Source organism: Onychostruthus taczanowskii, unplaced genomic scaffold (assembly GCF_017590055.1).
Source record: "Onychostruthus taczanowskii isolate IOZ18803 unplaced genomic scaffold, ASM1759005v1 scaffold97, whole genome shotgun sequence".
Taxonomy (NCBI): Eukaryota; Metazoa; Chordata; class Aves; order Passeriformes; family Passeridae; genus Onychostruthus; species Onychostruthus taczanowskii.
Genome location: NW_024507768.1, coordinates 1,896,899 through 1,910,986, shown reverse-complemented (window position 1 = coordinate 1,910,986; position 14,088 = coordinate 1,896,899). Strand labels below are relative to the sequence as shown.

Below are 14,088 nucleotides of genomic sequence, written 5' to 3'. Positions count from 1 at the left end.
TCAGGATCATGGAGAACCCCAGTCCTGGGCTCAAGGAGGCTGCAGAACCCCCTGCCCAGAGCTGCAATCCCATTTGGATGTTTCCAGAACCCTGCTAACAGGACCTGCCATTTATCCTGCAAGGTAATTCCCTTTTCCCTCTCACCCCCACCCGATGTCAGCTCTACAGACATTTCTATTAAGGAAGGAAAAAAGAAACTGGGAGAGTTTGCACATCTGATGTAAACTGATTTAAACTTGCAGTTTACCCACATTTACATAATGTTTGCTGATTAATAAATTAGACACTTAGGAAATCAGGGGTAGCTCCATGTGAATCACTCTGCTCCGTAAACAACGGAGCTGCAGCCGCCGCTTCGCCTGCAGAGCAGCTCATCACCCTCAAGTGCAGCCACATCCCCGGCCCTGCTGGGCACAGAGTGCTGGGGAGGTCCCCAAAAGGTCCCTGAAAGGTCCCCCAGATCTGTTCCTCTGCCACGCTGGGGCTGCTCTGCAAAGCAGAACCAGTGCCTGGGTCCTGCCCAGCTGGGAGCAGTCCCTGCGCGGTGTGAAGCAGCAGCTCATGACATCCAGAGCTGCCAAAACTGATGGAAAATGGGATTTTCCCTCCCTTGGGCTCTGTGTGGCTGTGGTTGGATGGCAGCCACTTGCCAGGTGGCCGCTCTGAGTGGGTCCCCACTGCAGACACATCCCAGTGCATCCCTGCCCAGGCCCCCCTCCACACCTGATATCGTCCTCGTTGGCAAAGATGATGACGGCGCGGGCGTGGGAGGTCTCCAGGAGCCGGCGGATGATCTTGTCAAACTCCCCTGGCTTGGGTTCCCTCGGGATCTTCACGGACTGGGCCACGCAGACCCCGCCTGTGGCAGAGAGAGCCCTGGCACTGAGACACCCCACGAGTCCCTGTGCCCTGGGGATGGCCCCTCTCGCAGGGCTCCTCAGCCCAACAGGCCAAGCTGGGTCTCTCCAGCGCTCCCACTGAGGGGTTGAGCACTTCACCACCTCCTCAGGCCAGACCTCCTGGCCACCACCCAACCCTCTGGGACATGACCCCCAGCCCTCCCCTGACCCCTCCTCTCCCAGGTCACTCCCTTCACCCCTCCTCCTCTTCTTCCAGCTCAGCCCTTCTGCACCATATTCCCTCCCACCCTGTATCTCCACAGCTCCTCTCTGCCTCCCACCCGCTCCTCTGGTACCTGTCACCTTCAGCCAGCACCACATCACACTCCAAATGTCCCCAGGACAGAGACACAGTCCCATCCCAGCAGCTCAGTGAGGATTTTCCAGCCAGTTCCAAGCAGGAGCCCCTCCCCAGCCCAGGATTTGCAAAGGGTTCTGCATACAGAATGGTCAAACTCTGGCAAAACCATCCCATGGGAAGAGCAGACAAGCCCTTCACCACTGAGCAGCCAGACCCTGCAGAGGGGTTTGCTCCCATCCCTATGGCACTGGCCAAGTTCCAGACCAGCTTTCCAAGAAGCCATTGCAAAAGCAGGTAATTAAAATTAAAAGAGACAATTGGAAGAGCCCCCACACTTCACTGCTGGGCTCCCAACCTCCAGCTCCAAAAAGCCAGAGCCCTCCTGCTCCTGCATTTCTGCAGATGCCAATAAAGAGAGAGATGGGAGAGAGAATTAAACATTGTGGGACCTTCTGGATGTAATTGATCGTCTCAATTTGCATAGTAAATGACACGGCTGATGCCTCCTGCCACTAACAGATCGCAGCTTAAGCAAAGGTCAGCGTAATTACCACCTGGGGCTGGAAGAGACTCCCAGAGCATGGACCTGGAGAGGAGCAGGACAGGACAGGGTGGGGTCAGGCTCCAGGAGACTTCACTCCCTACTGGGGCAGCAGGAAAACTGGGAAAATTTGGCCCCTTGCAGCCAAAACCCAAGAGAAGGGCGATGTGCTGGGTGCTGAGCAGGCAAGGAGAGCTGCAGGGATGGGGCACAGCATCCACACCTGAGCTCACTGGTCGGGGCTTTCCAGGGGTTTTTTGGGGGTTTATTTTCCTGTGGTAAGAAATTGGGCCAATTTGCTGCTTGTTTCCCATATGGGGAGCCAGATGGATGGAGAGGAGGGAGTTGGATAAACAGACAGATCAGCCAGGCGAGGCGGGCAGCAGCCGGCAGCGCCAGCAGGACAGGAATGTCCCAGCCTGGGGACACTCACCCTGGCCACCACAGAGCCCCCAGCCAGGCCAGGATGTCACAGCACACTGCCAGGGGCCACCATGCAGCTTAATTACAGTTTCCATGGCAATCAATGGAGAAAATCCAACAAAAGCAGCAGTTTGCAAACACTGAGAGCCTTCCAAAAGCCTGGCAGAGCTAGGCAGGAGCGTGCACAAGTGAGTGGCAGCTGGGGGCTGGCACGGGCACACACCTGAGTGCCACCAGGCACTCGTGCTAGGGAACATCTCCCTGCACACATGGCAGAGGAGATGGGCCCATAAATAAACAAGAGGTTAAATCGATGGCAGTTCAGAAATGACCGTGATGTTACTCGGCTGCTTCGTTAAATCAAACTAACGAGGAACACAGCTCCTCCAGGTGACAGCCTGCAGGGCCGGGGAGCCCCTGCTTCCCACAGCAGATGCTGACAATGTTTTTATCTCCTTAATTAATGAAAATGTAATCACCAACAGCAAGAAGTCCAGGGTGTCGGGGGGCAGTGGCTGTGTGGTTTGGGAAGGGGATTTTGCCAAGTGATGCTCCCACTGTCTTTGCACAAAAATCTATTTAGTCAAAACACTCCTCTAAAGCCAGAAATCAAAGTGAGGAGGTGGCAGCGATGGCAAGGAGGCAACCACTCTCTCTACTCCAGTAGGAAGGCACAACACTGCTCCCTGACTTGGGACAAGGTGTGACTCTGGGAGAAGGCAGCAGCTGAGGCATGGGGACCTCACTCTTCCTCCTCCAGCTTGGGAAAGGACCAGAGAGGAGTGGGAATATTGGGGATGGGGGGAACATCCCGCAAGCAGCTGATGGAGGCAGCTTGGGACCAGGCAGTCAGAGGATATCCCGTGAGTTTTGTCACTGGTGCCACAGGACACAGGGCAAAAAACAGCCTGGAAAACCCAGCCTGAGCCCACTTCCAAACCTTGCCTTGCAACGCTGGCTGTGCCATCCTCAGGCATGCAGCCGTATCCCTCCGGTCCCGGTGGGATCTCACCTCCCAGGGCCGCAGGGACTCTGCTGGTTACGCCTGTTGTCAAACACGGGTCAGGGTTTAATCTCCACCATTATTGCTCGGTGGGAGCGCAGCCACTCCGGCTTCCCCTCTTGATTGCCGGTGCTTAATTAGCTCCTGGCTCAGGGGGTTCTGCCAGCGCTCCCGCAGAGCCTGCCAAGCCTGCAGCAAGCAGGGAGCTGGCTAAGGGGGTAAAGCAGGGACTGGCTCAGCCTTCCAGAACAGCAATGTGGATGTTCCCCCCACCCCGGGCAGTCCTGGGCACTCCAGGGAGGGATCAGGCTCTGCACAGCCCGGCAGCAATGGCATTCCCACTTCCAGCTCCCCTCCTAACTCCAGCCTTCCCATGAGATTCCCGATTCACTGGGAGCAGTGCGCTGCTCCCTTGCCCCGGGGCTCATTGTTTGTGCCACTTCAAAGCCTCCAGGAAGCAAATGATCACAGAAGAAGCCGTCAGGGCCCTCTCCTGCACGTGGTGAGACCGAAAGGCTGAGCTCAAAGCCCCTGCCTCAAGATTTGGGAGTGGCTTTTTGGGGGCGACCTCCTGGTGCAGCCACCACGAGTAATGAACCCGGCTGGAACCAGAAAGAGACAGCCAGGGATGTCACATGGGGATGAGCAAACGCATCACAAATATAAATCAGGCTCTTAACTAAAAATATGGAAAACTTAGTGAAGGATGAAACAATAGAGGGGGGGAAATGGCACTAAAATTGATCCAGGTACGTGACTAAGGAGTTGGGATGGGAATATTCCCCTCTTCCCAGACCCAAGGTGTGGCACAGGCCAGCTCCATCACACAAACATCCATCCCAGCCCTCATCTCCAAGGGCTTGGAGACAGCAGAGACCTCAGTGACACAGAGCCAGAGGGTCCTGGGTGGGTCTGTCCGACCACCAAAGTGATGCCACAGGTCAGGGGAATGGGTAAATGCTGGATAGAGGGGCTGGAGGTGGGGACACCAGGGACACCCCAATGCTGGCCCTGCCATCCAGCTGACAGCCACTGCCAGTGCAGGATGCTCTGGGGGGGTAGGATGGATACTGGGAGCAGAATGCACTTAAAACCCTTTAAAATGGCTGAAGAAAATGCATACTTTGCAGAGTGAACATCTCTGCAATGCTAAAACCCAAAAACTTATTCACTCTAGTGAACAAGGACTCTCTAGCCACCAGTGCAGCCACCAGCAACCACCAGGGGCCAACGGCACCATCACCAGAGCGACCGCAAACACGGATAAAGATAAAAAGATAAATGAATAAAGATGTAACAGCCACCCAGGTCAGCCTGTTGTGGTAGCCCAGGGCCAGCCCCAGCTGCAAGAATAACCCATCTCCAGGGCGAGTTTCCTCCCTGCATCGCTGTCGGAGGTCGCTTTGTGCCTCAAGCAGAACCGTTTTGCGCTGCGCCGCGAAGCTTCAACGCGAGGCTCTGCTAAAAATTGAAACTGAAGGTCAAGTTGATAATGCATCAGAAAGCAAACAGCTTGAGTGCGAGCTGCTAACGACAGCAATGAGCATTATTGCCTGATGGAAATAAAACCCGACTCTGAAAGCTCGGGCTCGGCATGAGAAATGAAGCAGAGGCGCTGTGGGGAGGAGAGCGGGAGCTGCTCACCCTGAGCTGGGTGAGTGAGGAACCCCTGGGCAGAGCCAGCACGGGGGGCTGGGGTTGTGCCTGGCCATTCCCCCAGCATAAACACCCCCACGGGGAATCTCCAGCACTTGACCAACAGCCAGCCAGAGGCTGGCACAGGCCAGATCCTCACTCAGCTGGCAGCTCTGTCCGTCCCTCTGACGGGCTGCAGGCCCCTGCAAGCAGCGACAAATCACAGGGTCCTTTAGGCTGCTGGAGAAATGCAACTGAGAGCCAGGAATATCCCACAGATCCTTCACCCCTTCCCAATGGATCTGTTCTTGTGTAAAGGTGTTTGGTGCCTGCAGAGCCCTTTGCACAGGGGAAGACAGAGAGGTGAAGGGGGCAGAGCCTGGCTCTTCCTCCAGCCTGGCATTGCCACCACAGATGGCACAGCTGGGGGGGGTTAAACACAAAAAATAAAGGGGGAAAAAAGAAAAAGCACATTTTCGGTCCAGCCTCATGGCTGTGGCTCTACTTCCATGGGCAAAGCAGTGTGGCTGACACCCCACACTCGCTCCCAAGGGAGATGATCCAGGAAGAAGCCCAGAGCCCACTCGGGGCCCCACAGACAGCTCCCACAAATCTCCACGTTCCTGCAGCGTGCCAGGGCTGCAGCATCACCGCTGGCACCACACGGGCTGCCCTCACACTGCAGGCACCGTGGAAATCTGCTTCTTGATAACTAAATTATCACTAATGCACATAATCGCCAGGTTATGTGGATACCCAAATTACAGGACTGCCACAGCCCCGGATTAACACGTGGCTGCTCTGGCTCTGCTCTGGCTCTGTATGCACTCCTTTACTCTGCAATTACGCTGTCAGATCATCAACATCTGGTTAGAGGAGCTCGTGGCAACCACAGGTATCTCAAAGGAGAAGAGCTCACGCCGCAGCAGGACCACCAGTCAACCAGCACTCCTTACTGGTGCTTAGTGGAGGAGGAGCGTGGGTTTGAATCGTGCCTGTGCAGCCCCTCGAGTGTCCTACAGATCCCCTGGGGGGGCTGCACCCATGGATGGGGCAGCAGAGCATCCCCCAGCCCCTCCCCAAACCTGCCAGGCACTGTCACACACACCCAGCACAGCCCCTTTCCCACCTGCAGCTCCACACATCCCCTGCAGCCACCGCTCCGGAGCATCCCCACGCGCTGCTCCTCGAGAAGCCACAGCCCCGTGAAAAATATTCCACTTTTCAAGTGAAAATCCTGAAGAGCAGCTCCCAAGTTGGATCCCCAGATGGGCTCCTCTGCATACTAAAAGCACAGCCGGCTCCGGTGCCAGGGAGCACGTGAGAGACGGAATTAACGCTGCTCCTATTTATAGGGCTTTGATTAGGAGCTCGTCACCTCCAAGTTTTTATTCCCTTTATCCATTTATAAGGCCATAACGCAGTTTGACTGGCTCCAGATAGGCCGGTGTCCCACCGACTTTGCCAGAACCTAATGTGCCATTCAGACACACTTAAGCCTGTAATAAGCAGCAGCCTGTGCCCTGCAGGGGTTTAACTGTCTCAGAAAACACCCTTTAGCTCCCGTCCCACCCCGTGCTGGGGAGCTGAGGTGATGCCAGAGCCAGGAGGGACCCTAGTGCTCTGCCAGCCCCACAGTGTTGTCCCGGGAAAGCTCTGGGTTTGTGGTAGCAGCACCCACAGCAGCCATTCCCAGGGCTCCTCACCCTCCCTGGGGTTGGTGTTCAGGTCCCCACAAGCTCCTGCGCTGCTCCCAAGGCTGCTAATCCCCCCTAAGCATCCCAGAGCTCCCGTCAGCAAAACGCTTTCTGCCTCCAGACAAATCCTCCCAAAGAGTTTTGCTGAGCACAGACTTTCTGCCTGTCCAAAGCCCATAGACAAATTAAAGCACCTGCCCTGGGGGATAATTCCACTAAAATTGGGTGCAGCTCGTGCTGGTGCCAACTTGATTTTCTGTTAAAACCTGGGAGTATTTGTAAAAGTCTTGTCTCCTGGAAGGCGCCCAGCGCCGTGGCTCAGGCACAGAGGGAGGGGTGAGACCAGCTTGGCAGAGCTGGGGAACAGGGAATGGGATCTCGAGATGCTTCCCAAAAGCAGCCTGCCCTGCAGAGTGGAGGCAGCCCAGGATTGCTGGTCCCAAGCCTTGCTGGAAAACCTGGATCCTTCTTTGGGCAGCCCCAAAACCCACACTGCTCCAGGACCATCCCCCAAACCACACCATCCATCCCAGCTCAGCCCAAGGAGCCCAACCAGACTCATCCCTCCATCCCATCCTTTTCTCCTCCTGCCTCCGCTGCTCCCATCCTGGGGGAGATCCACTCACCATCCTCCCTGGACTTCTGGATGAAGGCCTCCACCCCGCTTTCACCGTAGCTGCCCTCGGAGGCCAAGGTGGAGACGTAATTCCACTTGAGGGCTTTGACAATGTCCACCATGGCCTGGGCCTGGTAGGTGTCCGAGGGGACGACGCGGGAGAAGAAGTCGTAGCGGCTGTTGTCGCTCAGGTCCGGCGCCGTGGAGGCGTAGCTGATCTGGGGGATCTGCGGTGGAGGAGGGAAAGGCACAGAATCAGGGGAAGGAGGTGATGATCTCCACCCCACAGCCATGCCCGTGGTCCCAAAGCCTTGCTCTGGAGTAGAGGGAGGTGGGAGCTGAGGATGAGCACGGCGTAGGTGGAGCATGTGCCACCATCAGGTGCTCCAGGGGACATCGGGGCTTGGGGACCACCTGCAGCTCAGGAACAGCCAGCAGGACCCCAGAAGGGTTTCTGAAGAATCCAGTGTGGGAGAAGCCAAAGGAAAAAAAACATAATTCTGCCCTGGGCAGCACTGCCAGGGGCCTCCCTTTGGCTTCATCCCCAGGAAGGACAGATCCAACCCATCCTGCCCCCCTCAGCCCTAAATAAGCTCCTTAAATTATCCAGAGCCACCGCACCTCTCCCGGCACGCTGGAATGATTTAACACCACGGGATCAGGCGATGTTTAACACTTACACAGCACTTTCCATTTCCAAAAAGCACCACACATCCTCATCTATCTTAAAGATGGAAAAGGCTTATTAAATTATCAAGCCCAGGTTCTCCCCACCAGCTGTGGGAATCTGAGTTTGTGTAATAAGCCCCAGCCACCTCGCTGGGAGCCCAGCCCAGGGATGAGGTGTGCACCAGGGCTGGGTGTCCCAACCCTCCTGGCCCCACTTCATTCCCCTCCAGTCCAGCATCTCCCAGTTCCTCCTTTGTTTCTCTGTGATTTCCCCTCTCCCACTCCTGCCTCTCTCTATTAAATGCGATTCTGGTGTTATAAACCCACGACTCCACCTGAATGCTAAAAGGCCCCTGGAAAGGAGCAGCCACCCTTCTACCTGCCTGCGAAACAGGAGATGAAAAAAGGGAGAGATGGAGCAGGAGTGGGAGAGGGAGAGGAAGGAATCTTTATCAAGGCACAAATAGGATTACTCCCCGTGACAATCTGCTTTGTGCTCCGTTCCGAGGGGCTCTGATCTGCTCGTTGGGGATCTCTGACTGGAGCCGGTGCATGAGACTCCATTAAAATTCTGCTCAGCAGGTGAGGCGCTCGCCTGGCAATCGCTCATCCCGGGGGGAGCAGGGGGGCTGCTCCCAGCACAACCCCTCCCCTCCCCTTCCCTGCCCAGCCTGCAGGACGGACACGGGCTCGGGATGGAGGCAGTGCCCACGTCAAAGTTGATTTGGGGGCAGGGATGCACCCTTGCCCTTCCAGAGGGTCCATTCCCAATTATTTTCCTCTTTCCGAGTGTTCTGCTTTCACCTCTTCCGCAGGGAACTGGAGATGAAGATGTCCCAGCTATTCCCCATGCCACTGCCATCCCACCCAAGCTCCAACAGCCTGGATTAACCCCTGGCCTGCCCACCCTGCTCCAGTCTCAGCTGGAAAACAAAGCCCAGAAAATACCTGTTGATCCACAGGCTATGGACTGGAAGTTGTATTTTAATAAACAAAAGGAAAGGGCTTTTTTCTCTCGCTCCTCTGCCTTGGATGAAAGTGAAAATAAAATACCAGTTCCCAAATGACCATTTCATAGATTTCTTCTGCCTTTTCCCCCCTCTGCCTTTTTGATAGCCCAACTCCTGGCACCAGCTATTTTCTCAGATAAAAGACAAAAGTCCTTTTAGGTACATAAAAGCAAAATGCAGGCAGGGAATTCAACGTTCTTAGAAAGAAGGATGCAGTGGGAAGAGGGAGCTGGAAACATCTCTCAACTGCAAATTTGCTGCACTGGTGGTCCCTTGTCTGGCTCATCTCCAGCCTGGGACAAACACTGTGTTGTGGAAATTAGTAGGGCCAGCTCTCCTGCAACCCAAGAATTCCTTGTTCCATCAAGAGTAGGAAGTGATCCCAGGGCAGGGGATCTTCCTTCTCTTGTTTTGAATCAAAAATCATCACCCAGAAGCACCCTGAGCCTGGAGAAACATCCCTTGGGATGGTGGGAGCTAGGGCAGGAGATGACATCCTGCTCCTCCAGGGTCAACAGACTGGCATGACTGACCTCAAATGCACTGGAAAGCTGCATTTGGTACCCTCCATCATCAACGTGGCTCAGGAGCTGCTGTGGTGTTTTCTCCACCAGCAGGAGACGGAATCCCCCCAGGTTGGGAAGAATTAGACTCCATCATCAGCGTGGCTCAGGAGCTGCTGTGGTGTTTTCTCCACCAGCAGGAGACAGAATCTCCCCAGGATGGGAAGAATTAGGCAAAGGTGGCGATTTCAGCATATCCCAGTCCAGGCTTAAACCATTGATGCCAACATCAGCCTGAGCAGGCAGGAAGAACCAAAAACCAACCAAAAGCCAACAAAAAACCAACCAAAACCACTGCAGAGCCAGAGCAGAGCACACTGGTCAGGAGCACCCCACAAGCAGAGGCTCCTGCACCAACCCCCCCATGCCAGATACAGGGTCAGGAGCAGCTAATTCCCTCCCCATAATTATTAATTTCATGCATATCTTATGCAAAGCCCCAGTTTGCCGACAAGATGGAATTGATTTAATTAGAATTTCCATCATCGAGCCATTTGGATGGCAGCTTTTAATTAGGGAGAGCGTAAAGCACCGCAGGGGCTGGGCAGGGAGGGGCTGAGCGGGGCTGCTCAGAACTCAGTGCCAGGATGGAACGAGCTGCAGCCCCATCCTGCTGCCCCTTCCCTGGGCACGGGGTCAGGCCCAGGATGCAGCCCTTGGCGTCTCCCTGGAGAGGGAAAAGGCAGAACTAAAACTCCAGGAAGCACAGCAGGTGCAGGAGGGATGCTGTCCCTGACCCCTGCCACCACCTGTCCCACTCCTCCTCAGGAAGCCATGCCCAGGGACCCCTCAGGGCTGGGGGCATCCCAGGGGAGCCAGGCAGCTGCAATTTGTTTCAATAAGCCCAGTGAAGAGCAAGGAAATGAAGTGGCGGCAGCAGGTGATTAATCAGAGCGTCCCCCGGCCGCTGGGTGAAGGTTATTTACCCGCTCCGTGGGGAAGCACGTCCTGAATCACTTCACCCCGCTGCCCCCAGAGCCTTGGGGCACCCTGACACGAGCCAGGGGGCTCAGCACTGCCAGGAGGGGCTCAGAGCCAGGGGCTGACCCAGCTCTGCCCCAGGCAGCGCAGCCTCGTGGGCCTGCAGGTGCCCAGTGCCCGGCTGCAGCGCGGGCAGCGCCGTCCTCGGGTGAATTATTCATGTTGTACAACAGCCCTGCGCTGCGGAGAGCGCCTGCACTCGCTGCCACAGAGAGGAAACAACGGCCTCAAAGCGCCTGGCACGTGTCAAAGCCATCCTCTGGCTGCTCACCCCACGCTGAGCGCTTGGGCTGCGCCTTGCCACAGCTCTTGCTGGATGGGGACGAAAAACGCACCCGAGATCCCTTTTAGGGGATCCCGTTTCCAGAAGGGCCTGGCCTTCCTTGTCACCATCACCGCTGTGGTGGGGACGAAAAACGCACCCGAGATCCCTTTTAGGGGATCCCATTTGTAGAAGGGCCTGGTTTCCTTGTCACCATCACCGCTGTGGCGGTTCAGGAGCCAGTGGGTAGAGCTGGGGCTGGAGAGGCAGCAGCAAGGGGTGGGAAGGAGCTGGAAGGTGCCAGAGCGCTCCGGCAGTGACGCCAGGGAGATGCTATCACACGGAGCCCAGAGCACGGATCTGGGGAAAGGATTTTCTGCAGGCAGAGCGACGAGGAGTGACGAAACCAGCTTGGACAGAGGATGCCGCATCTGCAAGTTGTTCCACTGATGTACAGCTTTAATTAGGAGGCGGCAGCTAACGAAGGACCCGTTATTTATTTATGTAGTGCAGGAGTGACAAAAGCCCTGGCAGGGAGGAGCAAGGCCAGCCGAGCAGGGAGAGGCGGGGGCTGATGGAACAGGGAGAGGTGCACAGGAGGGAGTGTGGGATGGGACATGGGGACCACAGCAGGGAGAGCATAATTTTGAGACAGGAACAGCCACCTGCAGCATGCTCATGGTCACAGGAGAAAAGGGGGAAAACTGGGGGGGCTGCTGTGCTGGACTTGAGTGGACTCCTCACACTGGTGGACTCTGATTCACTCTGTGCCACTCGCTGGATATCCTGGAGCCCTTTCAGATTTGCTGGAGCCCTTCCAGATGTGCTGGAGCCTTCCCCAAGAACCACTTGAGCACTCCAAAAACCAGAGCACTCAGGGGGCACTTGAACACCCCGCAGGGAGGGTCCCCCTGTGCCAGCTCCCAGCACTTCTGCCAATGTCCCCCTGCTGGGGGAGCACCGAGGGGGACAGGAGGGACACAGCAACGTGGGGCCAAGAGAGAGCAGAGCTCCAGCAAGTGCCATGCCCCAGGGAATGGGCAGAGGCAGCTGCCTGTGCCCGAGGCAGCCAGTGCTTGCTGAACCTCGGAGCAGAGTCACCCACGCTTAAAGGTCAGGCGGTGTGAAATGGAAGTCGCCTTATTCTCATTTTAAGCATGTCCCTGCCATAAAAGCAGTGTTTGAATAACAAAGAGCAGCAGCAGCACTCGGGTCATGGCAGGGGGAAGAGCCTCCAGAACCCCCAAAGCCCCAGCCCCTGCCTGCTGCAGGAATGGCTGTGCCAAGACATGACCCCAGTCCCATGGGAATGGTGTCCCTGTGCTGGGACCACTGACAAAAGCATCAACCCCCCCACTGGGATTCCCTGCTGTCTAGAAAAGGCTGAGATTTTCCTTATTCTCATCTCCCAAGGGGTTTTTTAGTCTCCATCCTCTACCTGCTCATCCCCCCATTTGCATTTCTTCTCTGTCCCCTTGGGCTGGGATCAGCTCTGGATTAAAGTTCCCGGGGCTCAGGATGCACCAGCAGCAGCACCAGTGCCTGGCTGCTCAGCTGGGGCAGGGCTGCACTGAGCTCAGAGACATCCTTCTGGACAGGTCACAGCTCTGTGCCCAAGGACCAAAACTGGAGGAGAAGGGTGAGGGGAAAAAATAAAAAAACCTAGAAAAACTTCAGTTGCCCCCGACTATTCTGACTGTCACTCTCCTGCCTCCTTCCCCACTGCCAGCCTCCCTCCTCCTCTCCAGAACAAGTATTCAATCTTTTTTGTCTTGGCAAATAGCTTTTAAGTTCCTCCTACTCCCTCTAATTTATATTATTTTAATTATTGAATAGCCCTCTCACTCGTTGCCTGGAACATTAACATGTTTTTTAAAAAAAAGGGACCCAGAAAAATCAAACTCCATCAGCGATCTGGTTCTTCCGTCTTCACTAACAGCTTCCAGCCCTCCCAGGAGGGGACCCAGCTCTCAGCACGCTGGGCTGGCAGAGGAAGAGGAAGGGAAAGACAAAGGGGAAAAGAGCACCAGTCCTGCAGAACACAGGGGTTTCAGGGTGCTGGGAGAAGGCCAAGATGGGATGGGGCCCCCAGTGCCACTGGAGGTGCAGAATATTTACATTTCTCCCTCATTTCTGCAGGGGGACCCTTGTTCACACACTCTGCAGCCCAGGGACGTGGTTGTGGATAAAAAAAATATACAGCAAGGGGGAAAGGAATTATCAACTTCTCAGTATTCCTGCAGCTGGCACACAGCAGGAGGAAGAGCCCTACTTATCCCACTACAGCCTGAGCACCTCTGGGGCTGGTGGCACAGGACAAATGTCCCCAGCCTGGCTGATGTCCCCTTGGACTGCAGCAGAGAGGCACCAGCTGTCCCCTGCCATCAGCCATCGCTGCCTCCAGCCCTCTGGCTCAGGTGGGATTTACATTTTGGGGTATAACCCACACCCCTGAAGGAGCATCCCCCAGAACCAGCACCAAACCCACCCTCAGCCCACCTCCCATCCAGCCCCCGCCACGGGGCGGGAGCACCAGCGCCACAAAGCCGGGGGAGATGAGACAAAAATCCTCCTGCTCCAAGTGTCGTCACCGGAGAAGGATGGAGGAAGGGATCCCCGGGGACCTGGGGGAGGCAGGAGAAGCATTTTAACAGCACCAGCTCTGCCTCTCCCCAGCTGTGGAGAAAAGCTGCCAAAGCACCCGCGGGCGTTTTGCCGAGAGCTTCCCTTCACCTGGCCAGGCCCTACCTTGAAGAGCCGCAGGATGTTGGCCACCATGATGGACACGGAGCTGCCCGAGGCGCCGATGACGCCGACCACCCGCTCCGGCTTGGTGATGATGGGGGGCCCCCCGCTGACACAGCGCACCTCGGTGCTGTCCTTCTCGATGAGGGCCTGCACGAAGGTCAGCGACTGCTCCAGGGCGTGCGTGTCCCGCGAGCACGTGTCCAGGATGCGGGCGCCCAGCGTGATGTTGGGCAGCAGGTCGGGGTCGTTGTTGATGCGGTCCAGGGCGAAGAGCATGGCCTCCAGGCGATGGATGCCCTTCTCCTTCTTCAGCTCCCCGCAGGCTTTGCCCTCGGCGCCCCGGCCGTGCACGGGGAAGAGCCCCCCGAGCGTGATGTCCCCGTCGATGCGGATGGAGTTCATGTGCGGGTAGCCCTGGCCTTTGGGCTTGGCAGCACCCCCGGGCGCCCACCCCCAGCTCCAGGCACTCAGGAGGAGGCAGAAGGACAAACGCTCCATGCAAAAGTGACCCCCGCTCATCGCCAAGGCCGTGCTGGGGCAGAGCTCGGGCCGGGAACGCGGCGCTCAGGGGGCCGGGCTGGGCTGGGCGGGCGGCATGGCTCCGGAGGGATCCGGCTCCGTCAGCGGCTCCCCACGGTGCTGCCGGCCCCAGGAGAGCAGCGGGAGGTCGGGATGCAGGAGGGTGCTGGGGTCTGCATGGCTACGCCAGAGAGGAGAGACAGCAGCAGAGCCACGAGTC

The 14,088-nt window shown here is 56.7% G+C and overlaps 1 protein-coding gene across 2 annotated transcripts in view; it reads right to left on the bottom strand.

Moving 5' to 3' along the window:
* Positions 1 to 13,868, bottom strand: part of GRM4 (glutamate metabotropic receptor 4) — a 28,138-nt gene extending 14,270 nt beyond the window's left edge. The window contains exons 1-3 of one of the 2 annotated variants that reach the window (XM_041427183.1): positions 13,350 to 13,868; positions 7,127 to 7,343; positions 725 to 860 (exon numbers count right to left, since the gene is read on the bottom strand). In XM_041427183.1, coding sequence (XP_041283117.1) covers positions 725 to 860; positions 7,127 to 7,343; positions 13,350 to 13,868 — 872 coding nt within the window. Of the gene's footprint in view, positions 1 to 724; positions 861 to 5,932; positions 6,065 to 7,126; positions 7,344 to 13,349 lie in introns of those variants that run through there. The other variant, XM_041427182.1, reaches the window with a different exon arrangement.
* Between the last annotated feature and the right edge of the window lie 220 nt (positions 13,869 to 14,088).